The sequence below is a fragment of the Globicephala melas genome, chromosome 13, assembly GCF_963455315.2.
Source record: "Globicephala melas chromosome 13, mGloMel1.2, whole genome shotgun sequence".
NCBI lineage: Eukaryota > Metazoa > Chordata > Mammalia > Artiodactyla > Delphinidae > Globicephala > Globicephala melas.
Window position 1 is genome coordinate 87,820,950 of NC_083326.1, and position 27,233 is coordinate 87,848,182.

The 27,233-nt window shown below is 50.4% G+C and overlaps 1 protein-coding gene across 20 annotated transcripts in view; it reads right to left on the minus strand.

Annotated features, from left to right (window-relative positions):
- Positions 1–27,233, minus strand: part of RIMBP2 (RIMS binding protein 2) — a 281,741-nt gene that overhangs the window by 92,629 nt on the left and 161,879 nt on the right. For 19 of the 20 annotated variants that reach the window (XM_060311102.1, XM_060311104.1, XM_060311106.1 and 16 more), the window contains one exon: positions 1,939–2,043. In XM_060311102.1, the coding sequence (XP_060167085.1) occupies positions 1,939–2,043 (105 nt within the window). Of the gene's footprint in view, positions 1–1,938; positions 2,044–12,363; positions 12,380–27,233 lie in introns of those variants that run through there. The other variant, XM_060311110.1, reaches the window with a different exon arrangement.

Genomic DNA, 27,233 nt, shown 5'->3' on the forward strand with positions numbered 1-27,233 from the left:
AACTCCAAGCTCGTGGAAAATGATGCTCTGCTGAGAAAATTCGACCTGTCTCCCTTGCTGGACAATACTTGTATTTCTGTCGGAGTATTGTCTGTCCTAGAAATTCCCAGTCTGGGGGCATGGCTTCTGGGGAGGCAGTGAAGGAGCGCGCATACCAGGCAGGTATCTCCAGGCACAGAAAGGTCCCTCACACGTGACAGGAGAAGATAAGAGTAACATCACTGTCTGCATCTCCCAGCAATATCCTTTCTGGATAGCATCTAATGAAACACTGCTGCTCAGCGGGCCAGCCAACTCACTATGACAGGTCACAAGGACTGCAACTGTGTCCATCGCACCGGCCCGATGAAATCTATCCTTAGCGCGAGGTCTCCATAAATGATAACAGAAACAGCATCAGAAGTTACCTGCCCGATGCCACACGCTCCGCTAATAAACTCGGGAGCAGAAAAACCACTCTGACAGATAGGGGTCACCACCCAGGCAGGGTAAGCCATCGTGTCCTTTATTTGAGATCAAAGACCTGGAGGGACTGTCGGGGGATGGAAGGACCCACCGACTGGAGGAAGAGGTGTCTGCTGCGCATCCCATCTGGCGCCGGGTGGCGTCTGGGACCAGCACCTGTGCCAACGGTCACACTGTGCCCTGGCTGGAAAGGCCGGCTGCCCTCCCACGGGTGGGGGGCACCGGGCTTTGGGAAAGAAACGCAGTGAGAGATAGACACAGGGACCCAAGACCCATGGCTCTGAAAGAGGAATCCTCAGACGCATTTGGAGAGGGCCAAGAGGACCGAGGCCTGTGACTAAGGATGGGGCAGGAAGGAACTTTCCTGGTCCCCAAACCATCACAAGTGACATGGGGATACACATTCTGAACCGCTCAGTGCCCCAATCCCCTCCCCGCCTCCCTCCCTCTGGTTTCTGTTCTTTCGTCTTCCTCCCCTCTTCTCTCTCCTTATTTCTCTCCTTTTCTTTCTTCTTTCTGTGTTACCTGTCTCTCTCTTTCTCTCCCTGTCTCTCTCTCTCTCCCTGTCTCTCTTTCTCTCCCTGTCTCTCTCTCTCTCCCCGTCTCTCTCTTTCTCTCCCTCTCTCTTTCTCTCCCCGTCTCTCTCTCTCTCCCCCCGTCTCTCTCTCTCTCCCCGTCTCTCTCTCTCTCTCTCCCCGTCTCTCTCTTTCTCTCCCTCTCTCTTTCTCTCCCCGTCTCTCTCTCTCTCTCCCCGTCTCTCTCTCTCTCTCCCCGTCTCTCTCTTTCTCTCCCTCTCTCTCTCTCTCTCCCTCTTGTCCTTCGTTCATGAGATCACGCTGCACATATTCCTCTAAAATTTGATTTGCTCACTTAGCAGACTGTGATGTAAACCTCCCCAAGAGAGCAGCTGCAAACCAAAATGATTCCTCCCAAGGCTGTCGCGCTGCTCTGTGGCATGGATGCCCCGCGATTCACACAACCACACCCTGGGGTGAGCATTCGATTTAACCCCGTTACCTGTGCCCACACTGCAGGACTGCAGACCAAACCAAACCATCATTGTGAACGGGTTCCTGTGTCTCTTACAGGGCATATTCGGCATATCCCCAGAATGGAAGGTTGCAGGGTCAAAATAGACCTGTGTTTTTAGCTTTCATTGACGCTGTCAGGTTGCTTGCCCCCAGAGCTGAAGCAATTCATACCCTTTTCCATAATCCACAGGCGTGCCATTTTCCCTACAATTTCGCCAGCATCGACTGTTAGAGCTTTTCCTTTGATTTTTTTGCAGTCTAGAACATAATCGCAAGTCAACCTAGGAGAAACTAGAGAGCACAGGGACTCGTTCCGCGCCAGGAAGGAGAGGCAGGCGCTCCCTAGCCTGCGAGCAAGGGCTCAGGAGAGCAGCCAGCCACCCGCACCCAGGCCCCCTCCGCCGCCCGCGTCCTCCCAGCCGCCAGCCTCAGCCCGGCTCACCTTCTGCAGGAGGTCGATTTCCTGCTGCTTGGCGCTGAGGACGGCCAGGGCTTGTTCATGCTCCAACTGCAGCTGCTGCCGCCGTTCCGCGGCCTCTCGCATGTGCTGCGTTGGGGGGAGGGCAGGTCAGGTCAGCCCAGCGCCCGGCAGGGAGCTGCGTCCTGGGTCCCCACGGCCGGCTCCCCACTCTGACTCACCGCCTGCATCCCCGGCTTCTCCCGAGGGCAGCAGGGACCAGCCGGGGAAACCCTCACACCCACAAGCCTCCCTCCCCTGTTTTCACATTTTCTAGTTTACATGCCAGGAGCACGTGAGCAGAGCTGCAGGTTCCCGTGCTGTGGAGGTGAAGCTCTCTTCTTCCTGTTTGGAAAAAATCCTCCCTTCTCTCCGTGTTTTTCCCCCAGGTCTTCTGCAAATACCAGCCAAGACCTATGGACTTTTCCCTACATAGGGGTACTGTTCCAAGCTGTTTACTACCATTTAACTCATGTCATCCACAATAATCGTAGGAGGGAGGTACTGTAACTAGCCCCATTCTACAGATGGGAAAACTGACACACCAAGTTTTCCTTGTTTGTCACACATGGTGAGTGGCCGTTTGGGATTCAAATCGGACGCCTCCGTGGAGCCTCTGAATCTCAGGGTTTGGTCCTGTCCGCTCGCCCTGGGGAAGCGGGGTGCTCAGCCCCAGCAAGTCCAAATGCCCCCTCATTTGTCCCTCTGCAAAGGTCCCACCGAGGCAGGGAGTCCCAGGGCTGGACCCTTCCTCTGATCGGAGCATCTTCTCCCCACCTCTGATGATTTCTTGTCACCCAAAGTCATCCCCCAGGAGAACCCACCAGCAAGCATCCCAGGACACCGGGACCTCCCCGGCCCTAACAGCGACCACCTGTGAACCCTGGTGGGGAGGAAACATGAGAAATGACACCATGTAGAAAAAAGGCGTGGGTGGGATAGACTTTCACACAGGCAGAATCACAGGGAATGCACAACATTTGGATTCAGCTTCCTCCTCTCCCCTCCCCTCCCTCCCCTCCCTCCCCTCCTCCCTCCCTTCCTCCTTCCCTCCCTCCCTCCCTCCCTTCTTCTTTCTTTCCTATTTCTTTTTTATAACGAGATCTATGCCAAAGATGGCTTAGCAATCAACATTTTAAAAATCTGGATCTTTTCCCAAAAGTTTTAGCGATGTGTCCCACCCGGAGGGGCTGGCAGAGGCTGAGTCAGAGCTGTTCCCTTCCCGAGCACACGCCTCCTTTTTGCCGCTGTCCCTGCAGACCCAGTCTCACCTTCCTGTGACCTGACATCCGAGGGCATGACCCCTTTTATACAGACAGGAGATACCTTGATATAATGGGGAAGGGACCCTAACATACCTTCTTCCTTAGGTTGAATTTGTTGATGACTTATTATTATTACTTCTAAATTTTGTTTTAATTCTTTTACTTATTTTTATCCCCCAGGCTGGGGAAGGGGTCTCGGAGAGATAAGGGCAGAGAGGCAAATTTATTCTCTTCACCATTTTTCCCAAGTCCATCCCACCCACTGCCACCAAAAGCTCTTTCCTTCCGGGAAAGATCTTGGCACTCAACACTTTTAACCACAGATGGGGAAGCTTTGCAGGTTCACATCCCAAAGTTCTACTTTTTTTTTGCATTAAAAAGTGAAGTCTTCCTGCAGCCCGTGTTGCACGTGTTACATGCGTGGCGACATCACGCTCTGGCTTTGTCTCCAGTTTGGGGCTAAACAACCTTGCAGCCCCTCTGCTGTCTCACTTCCCTGGGAAGTTGCAATTTCTTAGCCCCTCGGTGGACGAGTGCTGGTTTCACTGTTGCTATGGAAACTCTCACCAGAACCCAGGATCCTGGAAAGTTAGAACCCCTCAAACATGAACCAAATCCCCTGAAAAGGTGGAAATGGGTGTGTTTGTCAGTGACTATAACCTGCCCCGAGCTGGGACTGGAATGGGCCGTTTGTGTCTGTATGTGGGCGGGAGGAGAAACAGCACACGTGCAACTTCTTGCGTCTGCTCCAGTCTCCAGCCTTCCTGGTCTGACTGCGCCTCGCCTTCCTGGACAGGAGAGGGCTTATTGCTACGTAGCTTCCCAAGAGCCAGTCTGGAACACAGCTCTCCCGGCCCTGCGGAGCTCTGATTACCAACTTGGGCCTAGCAATTTCTAATGACCTCTTGTGGCAGGTTCGACTCCCCCCTGCCGACCACCAGCCCACCCTGATTCCCCGGCCGGTGGCCCAAGGCACCAGGCATTTTCAGGAACACTAAGACGAACGCCCAGAGCCTTTAAACATGTCAGGAATCCTCTGAGCTTCCAAGAAGCTTTGGAAATTCTTCCACAAACACTTCTCACCGACTCAGAGGGATATTACTTTTGTCTGGTATTGGGTTTCTTCTTAAGGGCACTAGAGTTCATTAGTACTTATCCTCCACCAACTTTCATGGGGTTGTCAGAGGGTCGATGGGACCGTGTGTGTGAGGCTTCTCGCTCTAGAGAGGAGTTATTTCTGTTCCATTCCTTCATTCATTTACTTCTGTATATTTATTCATTCAACCAACATTTACTGGGTACCTGTCATGTGCCACGACGCTGGGCATCAAGAACAACAGGGTCCTGCCTCCACGGATGGACATTCTAATTGGGCGAGCGGGTAAGAAAGGACATAGCAAAGCAGATAAACAAGGAAATGTCAATTGCAACAAGAAGCGTTAGGCTGAACCACTAAAGTTGATATGCAATCATTTTGACCTATAAGACTGGCTATTTCACATAGCCTAATCCTGTGATGAAATGCCAATCCAATACTATAATGAAGACTCACTCATTCACTCGCTCACTCATTCATTCATTCAACAAACAATTACCAAGTACTTGTCATGTGTCAGTCACCACCCTGGGTTCTGAAGGTGACGGCAGTGAAGACAAACACACACAAAACCAAGTCTCTTGGAGTTTACACTCGAGAGGGAGAGACAGACCCTACCCACGTATATTAAACAATGTGGAGTGTGTCAGGTGGTCCTAAGTGTTAAGGAGAAAAATACGGCGTGGGACGGGGGGCTACGGAGCTGCAGGTGTAGCAGAGGCTGGCAGTATTCACTGAAGTGGCCGGAGCCTCCCCAGGAAGAAGCGGAGACCAGAGGCTGGTGACGGAGCTCCGCCCCGCTCCCCGAGGAAGGGCTGTGGGTGGAGTCCAGGCGTGGGAACAGCATGGCGCCTGGATGCCGCCCATTCCCACCGAGCCGAGGCACTGAGCCAGGCTGCTAACAGGACTGTGGAGCACGGAGGCTGCACTGAGCTCCTAGGAAGCTTCCAGAAGGTTCCCTGCTCCAGACACCGCTCTCTGGTGCGGACAATGTCCCACAGGAGGGAAAGGGAGCCTTTAATCCTCCATCACTTCAAGGAGGAACGTCTTTCCAGAGTGTGCCTGACGATTTCCCCTTTGGTCTTTTTGGCCCAAACTGGCCAGATGCCCACCCTGAGGCCAACCCCTGGCCGCCGCAGGCTGAGGGGTCTTTGCACCCAGAAGGTGGGTCGTGCCCCTCCTCTGCTCAGAGCCCCTCAGTGGTCCTCATGACACAGAGTAAGACCGCAGTGCTGCCGTGGCAGTGAGGCTGCACTCTGCCCGCCTCTCCCGCTCTGCTACACACACCCGGGCTTTCCTACTCTTTCCAAAGACCAGGCAAACTTCCACCTCAGGGCCTTTGCACATGCTGTTCCCTCTGCCGGTCACACTCTTCCCCCATCCCCAATACTGGAAGCGCTTGTTCTCTCAAAGTCCAGGCTTTGCCCAAATACCACCTTCTCGGTGAAGCCATATTTAAAACTATAACCAACCCCCCTGCAGCATCCTTTTCTCCACCCTGCTTTATTTCACTCCAGAGCACTTCTCACCATCTAATATATTTCACACTTTACTAGCCCACTGTCTGCTTCCCCTCCCTAGGATGTAAACAGGCTCCTGTCTCAGGCTGTGGTCCCTGCCCTGGACAGGTCACTCAGTAAATAAGCCATCCGTTGTGATCTTCCCTCATGACTCCTTGGACTCAGCTCTGACCACCCAGTCTGTTCCAGCCACACTGGCCTCGGCCCAGCTCCGGGAATTTTCTGAACATTCCCCAGCAGGTGCTTGCAGGGACAGTGATGGTGGAGGTGTGTTTCCGGTATCTCAGGTCAATAAAAGTGCAGGGTGAGGTGATCAAGAACCAGACTGCCTGGGTTCAAATCCCAGCTCTGCTGCCTCTAGCTAGTGACTTAACCTCTCTGGGCTTCATTTCCTTCTTCGGGATGAACTGTTTATTAGCATATGGATCAACTTTTCGATGGGTAGTTAACAATGTTGATTAGTTAACTAGGAATGAACACCTGCTTCGAAAAGGGGTTCTGAATATGACATGACTTAGGGTAGTACCTGGCATCTATGAAGCCTATTACCTTTCACTCTGAATATAAGAAAACCCCTTCCCATGGACCTCATGCAGTATCATGTAAGGCAGGACCCTGTAATGCAGCTTCGTGTAATAAAGTGTCCTGTGATACAGTACCATGTGGTAGAGCATGATGTAATCTGGCACTGTGTAACAGAGCATCACGTTACGAAGTATCACGCAATTCAGCATCACGTAACGCAGCATCACGTGATGCCACTTCAGTATAAAAGTCAAGGTGCACGGGGCAGGGGGGTCGGGGTAGAAGGTATTCGGTGACCAGGGACTCTACCAGCAAGGCAGTGAGTGACTAGGATGATGGCATTGGTAAGATGGTGCAGTTAAACAAAATGTGCTACCATTCATAAGCACTCACTGAGTACCAGGCCCTGTCTCACCCAGTGCTGAGAGCTGTGTGCTGTGCTCACCGTTACAACAGGCCGCAGACTCAGGGAAGCTGAGCGCCTTGCTTAAGGCCACACAGGGTGCTGCAGCAGAGCCTGGAAGCCATCCCAAGAACGGCAAACCACAGAGCCAGGGTCCGCCCGACCACTGACCCTTTGCTGGCCTCAGGCCACTTCTCCTCCATGGCCATCTTCACCGTGAAACTCTACCAGGGGCAGATCCACTTTTTCAGGCTCCCAAAGAGCGAACCTGGCTGGGATGGACAGTTAGGCAGCCGTTCCAGCTAATCTTTGCGCTTCTGTTTATTCCGGAAGTGGTCAGTGCCAAACGCAGCCTGTGTAATCTTTATTTAGCTTTGAGGGAAGTTATTAGTGGAAAGAAGGAAACCATCTTCCTTACGAGGATTCATTAGAAAGACGAACTGAATACAAAATTGCTCCAGGTGTGCTGTCGCAGGCATCGGGGTCACTGAAGGACAGAGGGGCCACAGACACTTAGCGGGCTCCTTGCTTAGAGGCAAAAGGGAGACGGGGGTGTGTAGGTCAGGTGCATGGGAACAGCTGGGATGGAAATAGCTGTCCTCGGGCTGAGGGACCAAGTCAATATAAAGTCGTTTTCAGGAAAGGAAAGTGTGTAAAACTCTATGCCCCTCGGGGGTGTTATAGATCAGGGTTCTTGGCGCTCCTTAATTAACAGAAATTGATAGAAGGCCGGACGAGAAATTCCCGCAAGGCTCTAGCGGGGCCTCTGCTGCAGCAGCGGGGAGCGAAAAACGAACAACAGGTTCCCTTGCCGGCTCCTTATCTGGGGTGAGGGTAGGCGTGGGTCCAGGTGGCTGGGCAGAGGATAGCTTAGGTGGTATGTGCACCGCTTAGGTGGTGTTGAGGGCAGGGGCCCTGCGCAGTGCCCTGCCTTTGCTCCTGACACCCTGTTTTTCCTCCAGGCTCTTCAGAAGCAGCAGTTGGATTTTTTGGGGGGGGGTCTTTTTGTATCTTTTTATCCATAATTTGCCCCAACTGCAGATGCAAACAGTTATTTTTAGTCCCTTATAGCTTCTTTGTATTTTATTGCTTGAGGAGACATTTGTCCAGGCGCAGGCACTGCAGCAAAGGGTCCAGGTCTCAGCCTGTCTCAGAGGGACATGGTGTTTGAGGTTAATTATGATGGGCGTCGCAGCTCGGGGGACAAGATTAGCTGGGAACTTTTTTAGTTTCTTTTGCATCTTCCCACATCCTACCTGTCCCTTCAAAGCCATGTTCCCCTCCAGCAGCTGCCCATGTATCTGCTTCTTTTCTCAACACACTGCTTACGGGGTGTCTCTACTCACTGTCTCCACGACCTCACACCCCACTCGCCCTTCAAAGCTTCTTCACCTTGGCTCCCCTACCACCACTCAGCCGGCAGCCTCCTGCCAAGATGACCAAGGGGCTCCCTGCTGTCCAAGCCAGCGGTCACTTCTCTGCCCAGGGACCCCATGTCTCAGCAGCATGTAACATGTAACATGGCGGAGGGTCATGAAACACCCTCCGCTCCTGGCCCGGGGATCTCCACGCTGGCCCGGTGTCCCCTCTTCCTCTCCACTCCTGTCTGATCTCTGAACACTGGAGTGGCCGCTGCTCTGTTGACATTCTTTCTTTACGGGATCTTATCCCACATCACAGTTTAACTGCTGTTTACAAACTCACGCTGCCAAATGAAATGTTTCTCTCTACACTCATATCCAACTGTCCACCCCTCACCTCCACGTGGAGGTGGAAGGTCAGACAGGAGGAAGCTCAGACTCGGCCTGTCCAAAATAGACTTTGACCTTCTTTCTCCAGCCACCTGTGTCCCCAGCTGCCCCGTCCCAGCAAGGACCCCACCAGCCACTCAGTTCCTACAGCCCAAAGCCAGGAGTCACTCTTGCCCCCTTCCCTCCTTTGCTCGGCGTCCAAGGCTTTAGAAAATCTTGCATTTGCACCAAAACCCTTCCTGGATTGGCTCCTTTCTCCGTGTCCACTGCCGTCACTGCCCGACCGGCCGCTATCACCCCTCGGCCGGACCATAAGCAGACTTGGAGTTGGTCTTCCTGCCATCGGTCCTGCTACCTGACAGGTCCCCAAGAGAGGCCAGGGTGCTCTCTCCCAAACACGGCCATCTGTGATGGCTAATTCTCTGTCAACTCACCTGGGCTGAAGGATGCCCGGAGAGCTGGGAAAGCATGACCTCTGGGTGTGGCTGGGAGGGCGCTTCTGGAAGAGACTAGCATTTGAATTGGGGAACTGAGGACAGCAGGTGGTCCCCGCCCCACCCCCGTGTGAGAGGACACCATCCCATCTGCCTAGGACCCGAACGGAATGAGAGGCAGAGGGAAGGAGGGATTCCCGCTCTCTGCTTGAGCCAGGACATCTATTTCTCCTGCCCTAGGACATCAGCCTCCTGAATCTCATGCTTTGGGGGTCAGACTGGGACTTACGGCATCAGCCCCTGAATTCTCAGGCCTCTGAACTCGGACTGAGTTTACACCACCAGCTTTCCCGGTTCTCCAGCCTGCAGCTGGCAGGCAGATCGTGGGATTTCTCGGCCTCCATCATTGCACGAGCCGATTCCTAGAATAAAGCTCCTCTTGTATCTCCATGTCTCTCTCTGTATATGCGACTGGTTCTGTTTCTGGAGAACCCTGACTAATACACTGGCTTCTGCTTCCAGCACTCAATGACTGCCACTGCACTTAGAACAACATTCAAAATCTTCGCTGCAGCTGATGGGTTCCTCTGTGATGGGGCCGCTTCTCTGCCTAATCCCTTCACTACGCCTTAGCCATGCTGGCCTCTGGTCAGCTCCACTGTCACGTCAAGATCATCCCCACCCCCATGTCTTAGCATATGCCATTCCACTGCCTGAAATGCTGGTCCCTGCATCTTCACATGGCTGGCCCTTCACAGCATGTATCCCCTCCAGAGATTATCTTGTTTATTTATATGTTTATTTATTCTATGTCTTCCCTCCCCCTGCTAATCTGTGAGATCCACGAGGTTAGAGAACTCATCTCCATCTGCTGATACGCCCCAGGGTCTAACACAGTCTCTGGCACACAGTGGGATGGCATAAATGACAGGACAGTGAAGTCCCTTATGCAGAACATTTCCCCGTGGCTCCAGCCCACCCTCACCTCTGGTCTCTCCATCACTGATGGTTAGCTATCATTATTCTGCATGTAACAGATGTACTGTCATTATTATTATTCTGCATATAATGTATGCATTATTATTATATAGGCACGATTATTATTCTTCTGCATATAGACTATAATCGGCTTTGCTCTGTTCTGAGTTATTTTGTGTAACTCTCACTTTCTCAGTTGGACTCTGAATGTCTCTTCCATGCCCACACTCCACAGGCGGTAGAAGCCGGATTCACGTTTGCCAAATGGAATTCAACCAATGCTTATGGATGGAAGATCCACCCTGAGGCTGTCAGGAAACTAGATTCTGCCTTTGGAGAGACTAGAGGAGATACAATTCTCACCACATTTTCACCAAACTGTGAACCAGATACATCAACTAACTCTCCCGGAGGGAAACCATGCCGGTAGGGTGAGTGTCACCCATTTGTCCAATGTCCTCTAGGAGGTGGGCTTTGAAGACTGAGGAAGAGTAGAGTTAAATGGATGGTGAGAAAAAGTGTAAACTAAAAATAAGAGAGAGATTGGTTTTTAAGGCTGAAATCTGTGGAGTTAGGTGGACGGTGGAGAGAAAAAATTAACTCAGGCGACGGATGGGGTTGGACCTGCGAGCTGAACATTAGTAAGATCTGTGAACCAGCTAAAGCGGAGAAACAGACAAGCCTCAAAAACACACGCACGCACTCAACATACTCATATGTCCTGGCATAAGGATATGTTATTGCTTCGTCCAGTACAGCACTGACTTTCCAAATAGAGCCAGCAGATATGCCTACGTTGAAACACACATAGAAAACCACAGCGTTACAAGGTTCATATTTTTGAGGTATTAATATTTCTTTCTGTCTCTCCTTCTATTTCTCCTCCACTCCTCCCCCACGTCCCAACCAGATGGCAGGTCCATTTTGCACTCATTGCCTCAGGGAGGGTGCACAGGGTGAAGGGCAGAAAAAAGGACCCTCCCGGGCTTTGGTGCACAAGCCCTACACCGATGAACTACTTGTGAGAACGACCTGAGACTAGAACGTCCCTCCTCACCCGCAGAAAAACAGTGCTTCATCGGAGGTTGACAGACAGGCTCACACGTGCATAGACACTGGTGAATTCCGGAGAGAAGGGCTTTGGCTCTGCTTTCTGGAAAGTTCCAGAGAGGTGAGACCCTAGAGAACTTATGGCTAACAGGGGAGTCCAGAAAACAAAGCTTTGAGCCACCCGGCAGAGGTTTCTGCACTACACTGGCATAACCAAGAGTCAATATGAACTCATACGACTAAACAAGTAATCCTTAGTCCTTTTGTTAATTATACCTTGCAAGTTGCTAAGAGAGTAGATCTTAAAAGTTCTCATCACAAGAAAAATAATTCTGTAACTATAGGTACAGTGATGGATGTTAACTAGACTTACGGCAGTGATCGTTTTGCAACATAGACAAATATCAAATCGTAATGTTACACCTGAAACCGATACAATCCTTTGGTCTCGTATTTTACAATGATGTCATGTAACTTTAAGCCTTGTCTCCAAAATGATGGGAAAAAACTGTTAGACTGTGGCTTGTGGATTTTTAAAGCCTATATGTAAATAATAAGAACTGGACAGAATGGTGGAAATCTCAGCATATGCATGCATGGGTGGGTGGGAGATGGAATCCTCCACCTCTTGGTATCATGTGGCCCCAACCCCAACTCGGGTGTAGCCCTGGTGTGCGCCGTAAACTGTCCTAATGCTCGCAGATCCACTCCCCCCCCCCCGCTCTGCTCACGGAGAACTACATTTCCCAGGCGGCCCTGCCCCTGCTGCTTGGGGACTGGCCAACTGGAGGCGCCAGAAGGCGGGAGAGCCAGAGGCCAGGTATCTCTCCCTCCCCCTGCTTCCCGCGCTGTCTCCAGAGGCGGCTCTTCCTCCCCTGGGGCTCTAGCTCCTGCTGGGCAGCCCTCACCCATGGCTTCAGCCTCCGGCCCTTGGGAAGACCATCACCCCGCCCCCATCTCCGCAGCCTTAGAGGTGATATATCTCCAAGTGCATATTTGACTTCTCAGCTCTTCTACTGCCTGTGTAACTAATCCTCTGCGTCAAAGTCCCTCCACCTGAAGACACCCAGATTGCCGTCTGCCTTTCAGCTGAAATCTGGCTGAGAGACTGAAGGAAAAGGATGAAGCCAACTCCAAATTGACATTACATTTCTAGCAGTCTTTCAAAATGAGCGTCTTAAGGGAATTAAGTAACTTTGGGGGGAAATGTTATATTTCTTTCACTTGAGTTTTTACAATTAGATTCAAATCTGCTTTATAGATTTACTGTGACAACTGGAAGAAAAAAATGAAAACCCACTGAAATCTGAACTCTGCTGACACCCTGCAAAGTAAAGATTCATCAGTCCCGGAACATTTACAGCCTGAGAATGGCTTCATTTACTTACCCACAATTTCACTGGTTTGTTTAATATCCCTTCGTTACTTTGCTTGAAACTTTTCCTACCAAAAAAAAAAAAAAGATGGTTTTGATGCTTCTTCCCAACTAGGAAAAGTTGTTCCTTTCATTCTCAGTGTAGTTGATCTTGGACTGAGAGCTGCTTTAATGAGTCTGTATTATCTCCTCCCCTGGAAGGTAGGGCACAGACGTGCAATCTCAGTGAGCCCTGAAGCCTGGGGCTTATGCAGAGTGGTGGAAAAAGTTCAAGGATGACAATCCCTGGGTCCAGGCCCCAGCCTTCTGTCTAGGAAGTCTTCTTGCCCAAACACCAAAGGCTGAAAGCCCAGCGGGCTGAGAGCTTACTAGAAATGGGACAAGACACAAACACCTTTCCATTTTATTTCTGACATACACCCATCTGCTGAATACTGGAAACTTTAGAAATGATGAAAAATGGAAACAAATACATCCTTCTGTCTCATTTTTCACCTTCCCTTCACAGTTACTGTGAAGATGTCCAGTGGATGGATGGATGGATAGATGGACGGATGGACGGATCGATGGAAGGATGGATGGATGGATGGATGGACGGATGGACGGACGGATCGATGGACGGATGGATGGGTGGCTGAGTGACTTTGACACCTGTAGCTGTCCCCACTTCCCTCACTGTCCAAGCTTGCCAATCAGCCCCTTGGCAGGCCACCAAGTACCCCAGGGTTGGGCTAGCTTTCATGTCCCAGTAACGTTTCAAGGTCATTTCTGCCTCCCTGACTTCAATTAGGAGGTTCCCTCTTCCCTTAATGGCCTGATTTTCTCCTAAATATTCATGAATCCCCCTGTGCCCCAAGCCTAACTCAAACTTCACTTTCTCCAATTTGTCCCAATTACTCTCATCCTATTGACTTCCTGTTCTGCAATGGACAGCTGCTAATCTTCTCTGCCCCGCATGTATTTCCTGTTCAAATGAGAGCAGTATCCTGAATTATCCCAAGGACATCAGCCTTTCCCTACTCTCAGCCTCACGTTTTTCAGGGAGTAACCCCAACCCTTGGCTCCGGGGTTTGCATGTGATCTACACTCTTCTAGGCACATGAGCCCAAAGCTAGACCAAAGGGACAAATTTTGGTTTCATGAGACATTTACTGGAAATATTAGGAAAGAAAGAGACATCCTCTTCCGTGGTGACTAAATTGGTAGGATGCAAGCCAGGAGATGTTGGGTACCATCTTTGACGTGACTTGGTGAGAGCCTGCCTGTGAACTGGACTGACAGGAAAAAGCAGAGATAAAAGATGAAGAGCGACTGTTCTTGGTGACGTCACCTGGGCACCTTGATCCAACCTTGCCTGAAGCCTAACCTCGCTCATATTTCCCACTTTATAAACCAATTATTTCTTTCTCTTAAAACCATCTGACATAGGTTTGCAGGAACTTGATCCCAAATGGTCCTCACTAAAATATTTTTCAACAGCATTTACGACTGCCACAAAACTTACTTAATTCTATAATGTCTCATTTTTATGCACTGAACCTTCATAACTTTTTAGTCTTGTTTCTCAAAATAAAGAGACAGCTGGTGGATCGTGACAGTTTTGGAGTCCTTTCAATTCCCTGTTTTGGGGAAGAAGCAGCCAGAGACCCAAAGGAGCTTTCCAGAAGTAGAATGACAACTTCTCAGCAGCAGAAGGAGGATAAACTGGGGTGCAAGGGCACGGGGGTGGAGTGGGGTGCAATGAGGTGGGGCTGGGGCAGGGGCTGGGTACCATGTCTCTCCTGGGGCCAGGAAACAAAGTCCTAAGATCAAAGTCACTGGCAGCAAGTTTCGCTATTCAAGGAGATCACGCTTATCCACAGGGTACCTGTGGTGTGTAGAGGTTGAAACCCATGAGTCCAGCATCTGAACCACCCAAGGGGGTTCCAGTGAAACTCTGGGCTGGATGGTGGCCAGGCCAGAGGATTGAAACAGAGACCACATTTAAACCCGCACTGGAGCTCTGCCACCCTGGGAAAGGGTTCGGGTGGAAGGAGGGAGAGACGTGGGCAGCCGTGAGCCTTCACGGGAGCTCCTGATACCGTGTGTGTGGCCCCCGCGGTCAAAGCCTCCTTGGTGTTTATTGCAGGTGGTACACCTGGTGGACATCGACGTCCTTCTTGTTTCTATAAGCAGACTGCTGGCATGCCTTTCCCAGAGTGTCCTGCCCGAGGTCCTAGCCCCAGGCAGCACCATCTTCCTTCTCGTCTAAGCGTGTAACCTTTACTAAGTTCTCGAGTACTGTTGTGCTAAGTATTTAACACATATAACATACTGAATCTTCACAACAACACTTGAAGCAGGAAATATTTTATTCCCATTTACAGCGAAGGAAACCGAGGCCCAGAGAGGTTAAGTAACTTGCCCAAGGTCGCCCAGCTAGTCAAGGATGAGGCCGTATTTGAACACGGATCTGTGCTCACACTCTCTCCACTCATCTGTCTGCTCTACGGGAGACTTCCGGCAGGACCCCACCCTTACTTGTGGGATGTGCTGACATCCAGCAGACTTGGCAAGAAAGTCAACGCAAGAACATTTCCTGGAGCTACTTCAGGTCCCTCTGGGGTTCTCAGGCCACCGAAGACACGCTGCCCTTGGCCACGTGACCAGTGCGCAGAGCACTGGGCGTTTCTCCAGGGAGGAAATTTACATCATCATCGCTGGCATCAATTCCACAAGCCGTCATGATCCAGGCTGTCCCTGGGAGCACGAGGGGCCCATGGGTCCTTGCGGAGAGTCTGGAAATGCCCGGCTTTCATTCCAAGACAAACTCCCACCAAATTCCTAAGGTCTGGCCTCTGCTTCCTTTTACAAACCTCTTCCCAATGCCAAGGGCACAGGCCACGTTCCACGGGAGCATTTCACATCAGAAGTCCTGAAGATCGTGCGCCCCAGCGAGCAGTGCCCGTTTGATATGCTTTGCCTGTGGCAGGATGTATTTTTAACGCGGTGATATTTATAGCCGGATGTCGGCATTAACACGAGTGCTTAAGTAGCCTCCAAGTGTCAAGATGCTGCTTCCCCGGGAAAGCTCAGATGTGACACGGTGGGAACGAGTGTGGAGCAAACGGAGTCATCTCAGCCGCGTTAGAGCAAAGGCGGTTTGTCTTCTGCTTTGGCTCCTGCCCTGCCTGGTAACGAAATTCAGGAAAGACTCACTTCCCTCAACAGGAGTTAACAGCGATGCTCCTAACGTCACATTCATGGGATCTGGTACTCCTGGTGGAAGTAATGAAGCATTTCCGTGCCCACGATTCCCTTTTACCAGACACCCGGTGGGAAGAACACAGCTCTTACTGAGTTCATGTCTTCAAAACCAAGGAAGAAGGCATTTAAAGCCGTGTGTTTTCTATGCCTTATGACTCCCTGTCCCGCCTGTGGAAGTCAGACTCATTCCTAATGAGGATCGGTGTGGGAAAGAGCCATGGAAGCCAAAATATATTTTAGCCCAAGTATCTTGGTTTCTCAAACTGGAAAAAATTAGGAAGTCAGGAGCCCCCTTATCAAACACTGGAGCTCTCCTGATTCCTGGTCTGTCCTTAAGCCTCCAGACAAGCCTCTCTCCTGCGCATCTGACCCTGACGGATTCTGGAGACATGGGGACAGTGGCACTCAGGGTTATTAAGATCACCTTTCCGAAGCACGGTTTTCGTCATGTGCCAGTGGTCCCTGCCTGCCAGGCCTGGGGATTGAGGCCAGCCAGGTGCAGGGCATAAGGTCAGCCAGCCCTGCCTTCAAATGTCGTTTCGACCCCTTATAAACTGTGTGCTCGGAGGTGAGGTGTGCACCTCTTTGAGCCTCAGTTTCTTCACTTATCGAGTGAAGGAGAAGAATCCAACCTTCCCAAGGTCATTGCAAGGACCAGATGAGATATGAGCTTCAAAGTGACCTGCACAGTAATGACCTTTGATGCAATTATGGGTCAGCGTTGATTTCGGTTTTCCCTTTTTTTTTGTTGTTTTCTGTTTGTTCCCTCTCCTTTCATCGCTCTGTTTCGCCTTTCCTGCTTTCTTTCCAATGATCTGAATGCTTCGTAGTATATCCCATTTCAGGTATTTATTGGGTGACTATATATTTTTATATACCTTTTAGTGGTCGTTCCAGGGGTCTCAATATACGTGTTTAAATTAAAATAATCTATTCAGAATTAAACTGTGCCACTCCAAGTGGAATGTAGAAACACTACCACTGTCTCAGCATCTTTACTTTCTCTCTCTGTCACTGTCTTCCCATGGATTATTACATCCATACACACTGAAAACCCTCAGTGTTATAATTTTTCTTTGAACTGTCATACATATTTTAAAGGACCTAAGAGGAGAAAAATAGGCTATTACATCTCCCCAGCTACTTACCATTTCTGTTTCTCTCATCCACCCAGGACTTATTGAGCGCCAAGTATGTGACAAGTGCTAGCAACACCGTAAAGACAAAAACGGAAGTGGTCCTGGCTTGTGTGGAATTCACCTTCTAGTGGTAAGGATAAGGGTTAATCAAATAAGGCTATAAAACTGCAAACTTGTGACAAGTGTCATGAAAGAGAAGTGCTGAATGCTGAGAGTCTTCCATCACTGAAAGATGAGCCCTGGGGACGTCAGCTTCCCTGGGGAGGTGACAGACGAGTGGATTTTTGAGGATGCAGAGGAGTTGGTTAGAAGAGGGAAGAGCAAAGCGTTCTATGTAGAGGGAGCAGTATGTGCAAAGGCCCTGTGGCAGAAGGGATCAAAGCCAGGTCAAGGGTGAAGGAAGGCTGGTGTGACTGGCATGGGGGGAGAGATGCAGAATGTTGGAGGGGAAGCCAAGGGCGCCGACAGGGACCAGACCATCAGGGCCTTGAAGGAATGTCATCCTCATTCTCAGAGCGATGGGCAGCCAGGCAAGGATGCAAGGATGTGGATCAGGGTATAACATGAGGGGATCTGTGTTTGCAAAGACTGTGGTATGGAGAAAAGATCAGAGGGGAGCCAGAGTAGAGGAGAGGAAGAGGCAGGAAGTTAGGGAACATTTAATAGAACCTGAGCAAGCTGTGTGCTCTCAGGCAGCAGGAGTAGAAATTGAGGACAGTCAGGTTGGCTCAGGAGGTTTCTGGATGGCTTGCTTTAAATCTATAGGACTTTCCATGAACTGCACGGCCAGTACGAGGGACAGGGAATTGCACACCTCCGGCTGGAGCAGCTGGGCAGATGGTGAGACAGGGAAACAGAATCCGATTGGGCTTCTTATTTCAGGGCCTGTGGGTTTGTGCTGAAATGGAGTTTACCTCCTGGACACGTGCTTTCGTTCATGCAAAAATAATTAATAATTATTAAATTATTAATTATTTAATAATTGTGAAATTATTCTTTTAATAATTATTACATTAGTAAAAATAACAATCTAACTCTAACCCTAGCTGAACACTTAACTCTGTGCCAGATACTCGATGTCTGGGATAGAATAACGAGTAAGTCAAAGGTCATCTCTGTTCTTATGAAGTTTACATTCTGCTGGGGAAGGGTATGCAGAAACTAAACAAGGTAGCTGGCAAGTAATAAGAATTTCAGAGATTGATAGAGGAGAGAAAGCGAGGTGACGTGCAGGGGAGAGAGGCAGGTGTACCGATTCTACTCAAGCCGGTCAGGGAGGTGACATTTTAGCCGAGACCTACATGATGACAAGCAACGTTTTGAGGAACGCTCTGGAGGCAAGAGCCAGCTTGGCGTGTGTCCACTGGCTGCAGGGTTGCGAGGGGCTGGGGGTGGTGAGAGGTGAGGCAGAGGGGCAGATCTGGGAACAGATGAGGTGATCGCCCTGCTGTGGGTTCAGTTCTGGACAGTTCTGGACAGCTGTGGGTCCAAATGGACGTGTTGAAGCCCTCACTTGACTACATGTCTTGGTCACTAGATACGGACGTGACTCACTTTTAAATTATTGCCTGAACGGTCTGCTTTTGGTGAACATCACGGTTGCATGGCTAATGCTACAATAAAGATCTGGGGCACACAGTGGGAGCTTTATGTCTCTGTACGCTCCCAGAAGGGAGACTGAGGGAGAAGAGTATGCTGAAGCTGAACATGGACAGTTCCAGAAGCCAGAAACACTTCACCTTCGGCCGGCATCGTGTAAGCATGCCTGCTCCCCACTCCTCGCTGGCCCTGGGCACTGTCACTCCTAAGAGTTTCTTCATCTGATGAAGAGATCGGCATCTCGCTGTCGTTTTAATTTGCATTTTCCTGATGATCAGTGAAGTTGAACACTTCATATGCTGAGTAGCTCAGAATTTTGAAGCGCTGGGTGGGGATCCCAGCAGAGGACAAAGAACTGGGCTGCCTGCTGCACGGAGAAAATCGTCAACTCCATGGTGGGGTCCAGTGGGGGGGGGGTCCGAGCCTCAGAATGAGATCTCGTCCCATCCTTTTGCTGGATGCAAAGAAGGCACGTGTGTGTCCCACAGCACTAGCCGATGAACTGGCGGTGCCTCTTACCTAAATCTCTCCCCATGGAGACAGGAGCGGAGAATGAAGATCAATACATTTCCTGCTTCTCGCCCGTCTCTGAACATCCAGATAAAGCTATCATCTATTCACATCAAGGGTTTTGCTGGAGACGGAGCCCTAAACATTATTCTCATGTTCAGAGAACGCTGGAGGGTTTTATTGGCATTTGAGTATCAGCGCATAGAAAATGAACTCCAAAACCTTAATTAAACCTGACAATGACCGCAGGCAGGTTTGTGTTCGTAGGTATAAGGATGAATCTCCATGCACAGATGCAAAGTAATGGGAGGGGAAGAGGGAAGGAGCTGGAGATAAGGGAAGATTGTCACCTCGAGAGTTACTTATTCATCCCAGATAATCAGCTGCTCATTAACACAAAATAAGCGTCAGATTACCGTCACTGAAATTGACTGATCTGTTGGTTGTGAGAACAAAATCTGGTCCAGAATGCTTTTCCCTTGTCTTTGAATCATAAACTATAATGGATTAAGTTTAATTGATCAAAAATATTTTTACAGCCCTGGGTCAGATTTCTAGAATTTGCGCTGCGTGCTGGTCAGATAACCGGAAAGGGGGCTGCAAAGGTTCCCTTGTAAACCTGCTGCCAGCACGGCCGGTCGACAAAGTGCTCAGGGGTCCTTGAAGTCAAGGAAAAGGATGGTCCTGATTAACTCATGGTTTTTTAAAATTAAGTGAAAGTCAACCTCACTCCACGGTCTTACTGGAGATGTCCAAATACTTAAATGATTTGGGGCTTCCCAGTGGATCAGTAGGGATGGGACGGAATAACACACACTCTCTCTCTCCAGGAACTTTTTTCCGAAAAAGGTGACACTCACAGCTTCTGGGTGGATGTGAATTTGGGGGACGCTCTTCATCCCCACACAAAGCCGTCCAGTAGCTTCTCCGTGACTGCGGTTCCCACTGAGCTCCAGGAACTGCCCGCAGGCCCAGGGAAGGGGGGGACAGCTGCCCGCTCTGCTGGTCTCTCTCTGCCTTCCCACCCCTGTCGGTTCCCCTGGCCCACGCCTCTCGAAACGGTCTCTGTGTTGACCTCTCTTGTGTAAGTTAGACACTTGGAGTGTGGCATCGTTCCCTGCCAGGATGCTAATGCTGTCCTAAAATAGAGACACACGTCTCTGTTGCATCTGACAAATGCAGCCATCTTTCGGGTCCTGAGTAAGAAGACGCAGGGAAGAGAGGCAGGATGCGCTCCGATCAAACACAAAACCCGGAGCTCCGCACGTTCCTCTTCCATTTCCGTGGAGCTGGTAAGATGCTAAGGGTCTAGACGATCCGAAATATCCGGCAACAGGAAATTTACATGAAAACACCAGCTTTTTTTTTTTTTTTTTCCAGAATCCTTGAGTCCAAGAAGCTTGGTTTACTCCGTTCATCACAAGGTCGGACACTTGTGCCGAGACCTAACCCAGGGGGTGCTGGGCTTGAAGGTGGGGAGCTCCGTGGGGGGACACCCTTGCCAGACAGTCACCCGGCCTGGGCCGAGCAGAGGCTGGAAATCACCAACTCTCCTGTGGTTTGTCCTCTTGGAGAACCTCAGTCTCTGCCAGAAAGAGGCTGTGCTTGATTTGTGGCTGCATTTTTCCAGAAGCACTTGTAAGCCCCAAAGAAGTGACCCTTCTAGACAAGCTTCCTCGACCACAAGCCTTCACCTGCTCCATTACTCTCCACGATGGCAGAAGGTGTCTGCAGTAACAGGCCATGTCAGTATCATGCGGTCTCTCGCTCACACGTTCACTCATTCACTCATTCATTCATTTACTAATTTAATCAATCAATCAATATTTACCAAGTGCCTTCTAGATGTCAGATTTTGTCCTATGCACTGAAACAAAGTCTCTCTCAAAGAGGCTACATTTTGGTAGGAGAAAACAAACAATATACAGATAATTAAAACCAGCAAGATAAGTTTTCTTGGAAGAAAATGAATTGGAGGATGTGATAGCAACTTCTTATCACAGATAAGGTGGCCAAGAAAGTCATTGCCAAGTAAGTGACATGAAACCAAGACCTAATTAATTGACCCACAGTCAGAAACACAAAGTGCTGAGGGAAACAGCCTTCCAGGTGGAAGAAGCAGTAAGTGCAAAGGCCCTGGGGTGGACGTGAGTGCAGTAAGTTCCAGAAAGACAGGGATGGCCACTGTAGCTGGCTCCAGGCTGTAAGGGGTCATGGTAGGATGAGGGTTGAAGGATTACGTGGGGGCCACAGAGCACAGGGTCCTGCGGGAAAGAGTCTAGATGTTCATCTCTGTGCAGTAAGAAGCAATTGGTGGGGCGGTGAGCAGTGGGGACATGACGCAATTTCTGTTTTATCAACGTGGCTGTGGCTCGACACCAGGGGATAGCCCATCTTAGGAAGGGCATATATGCCTGAAGCCTTTGCAAAGCGAAGGGCTCACCTCTTGGCTATTGTAAGCAAGGCAGACTTGAGACTATCCTACCTCCCTCTCTCATTCGTTCAGCCCACAAACATTTATTGTACGGTTTTTCTACACCAGGCTGGGCACTGAGGATATAACGATAAGCAAAAAAGATATGGAACTTGCCCATATTGTGCTTCTCCTGGAGGGTAACCAGGACAAAAGCAAGCCAGACAGCAGACACAGCAAGTGCAAAGGCCCTGCGGTGGCTGGAGCACCCCAGGAAAAGACCGGAAAGGAGGTAGTGTGTCTGAGAGTGAGGAGGGGGCTTGGCCTTCCACACCTCAAGTTATTTGTCTCCCTGGCCTCCTCTTTTAACCTTCTATCCCCCTTTTCATTCTATTTCTGCAACTCTGGCCTCTGCTCTGTTCCTCAGACATGGCAGGCCCTCTGTCTCAACCCTTTGTATCTGCTGTTCCCTCTGCAGGAACATCCTTTCCCCAGACTTCTCACAACTGTCTTCTTCCCTTCACCCAGGTCTCCGTCCACATGTCACATAATCAGTGAGACCTTCCCAACCACTGAATATAAAGTAGCACTTTCATCTTCATCACCCTCTAACCCCTTGTGTTTGTCACCCCCGATACGTACATCAATCTGTCTATCAACTCTCTGCCAGAAGCAAGGACAGCACCTAGGAAGTGTTTGCCACATATTAGGTGCTCAATAAATACCTGTTGCATGAATGTGTCTTTTTTTTTTTTTTTTTAATATTTATGTGGTTGCGCTGGGTCTTAGTTGTGGCATGGGGACTCCTTAGTTGTGGAACGTAAACTCTTAGTTTCAGCATGCATGTTGGGATCCAGTTCCCTGACCAGGGATCAAACCCGGGCCCCCTGCATTGGGAGCACAGAGGCTTAACCACTGGACCATCAGGGAAGTCCTGAGTACATCTTTATGTGTGGGTTTTCATCAGGGCTATTACACTGGAAGGTCTATCACCATATCTGGTCCTACTTTTCTGGCTGTTCAAGTGCAAAGTTACTTGGCGGCCCCCCTGATAGAGCAGAAAAGGACGCTGAAAAAAAATATTAACATATCGATGTGCTGCTGCACTCCTGCTTTACATAACCCATTACAGACCTTAAGGCGCACATTGTCTTTTGCTAAATTGAATTATCAGTATGAAGACACGTGGCCCATCAGTGATATTTGGAAACAAAAAAGCCGACATATGGACGTGATCAATGGAGTAATTATCAGCTCAGACAGACGCGTAACGCGTGTTGGCCCAACTCCAGAGCTCTGTGACACCACATCAACATAAAATGCACGCTCTTCCTTTACCGAATGGCATGTCCTCTCTGCCCCCATCACTCTGAGAACTTGGAAGAAGACGGTGTCAGGCACAAGGCAGCACAATTTAGTTGACGACTGTGACCACCAGATGTTCAAAGGACAGGACACCGTGGTCGCCTTCAGAGCTTCACACTTTAACCCCAATGAACTGTTCCTTTCACGCCACCTGATAACTGAATGAAGCCGCTTCCTGAGGATTAGCAGGGTGGTCCCCAGCGTGAGGACGGAGGTTCTCCCGCACCAAGGATCCCCTGCTCACGGTGCACTCCGTCTCCAACACAAGGGGGTTCCCTGACCCCCAGTCCAAGCCCCTAATGATCTGCATCACAGCCAATGGCTCCATCCCTCACCCAAATACGCCTCCGAGCCCTTGGCATCATCCTGGGCCCTTCCCTATCATACCCCACGGCCAAGCTGTCAGCAAATCCTGTTGATTTCACCTTGAAAATAGACACAAACTTGACCGCTTCTCTGTCCCCTCTGCTCCTGCCTTGGGGGAAGCACCCACATCCCGTGTCTGGAGAATCCCTCCTAACCCACCCCCTGGCTCCCACCCCTGCTCCCCGGCTTCTTCTCTCGGTGCGGCCACTGCTGTGACCCTCGACAGATGAAAAGCGGATGCGGTCCATCAGCTCTCCAGCACCCTGCCCCGGGAGCATCGATCCCCTCGCCGCGTGTATCCCTGGCTTGGTAAGGGGACGTCACACCTGTTCCTGCATCTCGTGAAACCAGGCCGGCCTGAAAGTTGCTTTGGCCGATGGGAGAGAGGGAGGGAGGGACTTGCACCCTTCCGGCCTGGTCCTCCCGCGCACCCCTCTCCTTCGTGGCCCGTTATGCCGCTCTTAGAAGCCTTAGTCAGCCTGCTGGGGGCTGGAGCAGCAGGGAACAAAGCCAGTCACCCTGACCCAGACCGTCCGGCGTCAACCAATAGCCGGCCAGGTCCAGCCAAGACGACAGCACCGGGCAGCCAAGCCACGGCCTCGGGGACCGCACGAGTCGTTCTTGTTTGCAGCCACGGGCTTTGGGCTGGTTTCTTATGCAGCAGTTTTGTGACAAAGGTGTCTGACGACACCTAGAGCAAATTCCAAAACCCTTGGATTTCTACTTGGGCTCATAAGACTGCCAGACCTCACCCCAGCCTCAGCTTCATTTGCATCCCCCGCCCCTCGGTCCCTGTTCACCAGCCACCTGGCTGATACGCGGACAAGTCGAAAACCTGCCCATCTCAGCTCCTTGCACTTTCCACCTGCCTGGTGTTCCTCCCCTGAACGTGGGCAAGCCCCCTGCACCCCCTTCACTGAGAGGCCCTCACTCTGCTCAGTTGATGTGTCTGGGAGAAGCCCCCTCCCAACCATTCTTTATTTTATTAAAGTGTACCTGATTTACAGGTTGTGTTCATTTCTGCCGTACAGCACAGTGACTCAGTTATACATAGACAGACCTCCTTTTTCTTATTATTTCCCATTATGGTTTATCGTAAGATATTAAATATCATTTCCTGTGCTGTAGAGTAGGACCTTGTTGTTTCCTGCTACTTTTAATTAATTAATTAATTTATTATTATTATTATTATTTTTGCGGTACACAGGCCTCTCACTGCTGTGGCCTCTCCCATTGCGGAGCACAGGCTCCGGACGCACAGCCTCAGCGGCCATGGCTCACGGGCCCAGCCGCTCCGCGGCACGTGGGATCCTCCCGGACCAGGGCACGAACCCGCATCCCCTGCATCAGCAGGCGGACTCTCAACCACTGCGCCACCAGGGGAGCCCTCCATCTACTTTTTAAAAGGGTCACTACATCACTTCCTACTGCCCCGCCCTAGTTTATTGTCCTTCAAAGCGCTTACCACTGCCGGACACCACGTTACAAATGCATGTCTTCTTCTGCACGGATTCTCCTCATTGACTCTGTTTTGCTAATTACAACGCTCCTGCTGCCGGGAACCGGGCCTGGTACACAGGCAGTGCTCAGTCGACATGTACGAGTGAGTGAGTGAGTGAGTGAATGAATGAATGGTCATGTAATAAACACTGTGGGCCAGGGACACCACTGTTTGTCCTGACTACGCAGACCCCTGTTGAGATGCATGGGTACAGCCCTTTCTCTTGGGTAAGGCCGCTGGGTGTGGGGTGATTCCCAACCAGATAAGGTGGACAGGCGAAGGGGAGCCTTCTTATCCCATCTTTGCTCAAACTCTGATGTTTTCCACCTCTTGCTATTTTTAATTCCGAAGAACAGGAATGGGTCCAGGAACATTACTTTTCCTATTCTTCAATTCCCACCACGAAGAACTCCTCCTGGGTTCTTCCTAGGTGTGGGAAATCTGGCTTTAATGATTCCTCCCAATTTTCCTTGCTAATAGCTCAGGAAAACGGCCTTTAGGTCTGCTTGCCCAAAGAAAGCCCCAAGAAAGACACATGGGAAAACTGCTCCTCAGTAGCTATGAAGGTGCTGCTGAAGACATCTCCTACTGCATTGTCCTGCATCCCCCTCTGAGGTAGCATTCCAAGCAAGAAAATCACGTTTGGTCCTCCATGCTTCGTTTTCCTGGGGAAACAGTAGCCCCCCCCCCTCTTAGGGAGTGAGAATTATGTAATTGCCTGTATTTCCTTTTATATCCAGGCTGCATGGAAACACAGGCCAAATTAGAATCTTAGAGTAACTGTGTCTAACCTCCAGGCTGGCATACTTGAGTTCTCCTTTCTCTTTATCTGAAGTTTTCACTTCCATTCATAGCATTTGAGCATGTTCCATTACATGTGACAGTTTCGGTGATTTGACGATATTCTTGGAAAGCAGCATGATAAAAACATATACATAGATAATGAACTCATCAATTATTATTTTTAAAAGTATAAAAGTCAGGATGAATTCACATCAGGTTAACTCTTTTTGGTTTGGTTCGTGCAGGGGGTATTATTCTCATTGGATTGTCTTAGAAAACAGCCCCAAATCCTGTCTTCTCTGTTTTAGGAATAGTTTTTGTATTTTGAAGGAAAACAGACATTCCATTCACAATCTGGTAAAAACCAGTGACAGTGTGATTCTGCGGGCCACTCACCAGTCCCTACCCCAAACTAGCAGCTCAGCATTTTTGCTTCTCCCAGATGAGGGTGGGGGGTCAGCCAGCCCATCCAGGCTCGGCGGCAGACAGGTCGAGATTGGAATCACGCACCACCCAACCTCCCCCTCACGTGGCCCCCGAGCCTGGGGAAGTTCTCTTTGGTTCTCAGCAAATCATGCTGATCGACACTGGTTTGGGGATCAAATTCCATTCAAATCAATGACAACTAGAGACCATACATCACACTCCGGGAGTTCTGGGGATGTCCAGGCAACTTCTGGAAATGCAAGGTCATCATTTTGCCCAAGTTTACAGCAACGACAGGATTTTCTAAGCCAAGTCAGCTGCATCTCCGCCCAGCACGGCAATCACCTCCTCCCTTCCCCATCGCCCACTGATGGGCTTTGCCGCTCAAGAAAAAAAGAAAGAGGCTTCCCTGGTGGCGCAGTGGTTGAGAGTCCACCTGCCGACGCGGGGGACGCGGGTTTGTGCCCCGGTCCGGGAGGATCCCACGTGCCGCGGAGCGGCTGGGCCCATGAGCCATGGCCGCTGAGCCTGCGTGTCCGGAGCCTGTGCTCTGTGGCGGGAGAGGCCACAACAGTGAGAGGCCCACGTATCGCAAAAAAAAAAAAGAAAAAAAGAAAGGCTAAGGTGGAGTGGGGAGGGATGGATTGGGAGTTTGGGGTTAGCAGATGCAAACGATTACACTTAGAATGGATAAACAACAAGGTCCTACTGTAGGGCACAGGGAGCTATGTTCAATACCCTGTAATGAACCATCATGGAAAAGAATATGGAAAAGAATGTGTACCTGTATCACTGAATCACCTTGCTGTATAGCAGAAATTAACACAGCATTGTAAATCAACTCTACCTCAATGAAATAAATTTAAAATAAAATACAACCCCCAAATTGCAAAACAGAAAGAAGGTTGATCTTGAATAGCCCTCTTATTATCATGACCAAAGTATCAGAAGGAGAACATGGAAATCGCTGTGCTTTCGATCGGTCCAAACTGAGGCAATGCTGATACAACATGCAGCTACCGCGCTTGGGGGGTTCTCTGAAAGCAGCAAAGTTCGGCAGGTTCTGTCCCGGAGCCCAGCGAGTTCAGCCACTGTAGTGGAATCGTCACCTCCCCGACCTCTCCCTCCTTGCTCTCAGCCCCACAGGCTCTCAGTGCTGGGTGTGGGAAAGGGCAGATCACACAGGGTTTTGCAAATTTTCAGGGCAGGCGCTTTCCTTCGCCCGCCATGGAATCAACCCCTTGCAAAGGACATGCCTCTCCTCACCTCCGGGTCTTCTTTCTCTCCCTTTTTGCACAGAGCAAAACTCTTTTGAGAAAGAGCTCCGTTTGCTCCCAACAAGGCCCCTGCCCCAGGCCAGCCTGGCTCCATCGTCAGTCGCTCACTGAAATGGTACTGAGAAGAACTTTATGGAGAAGGTGCTCAGGGCCTGGCTTTGCTCCGGGATCGGAGCCAGGAAAGGGGCGGGGCAATGGGGGAGGATGGAGTCAGGGCGGGAGGGGAGGACAGGGCTCCCGAGAGGAGAGGCGAGGGCA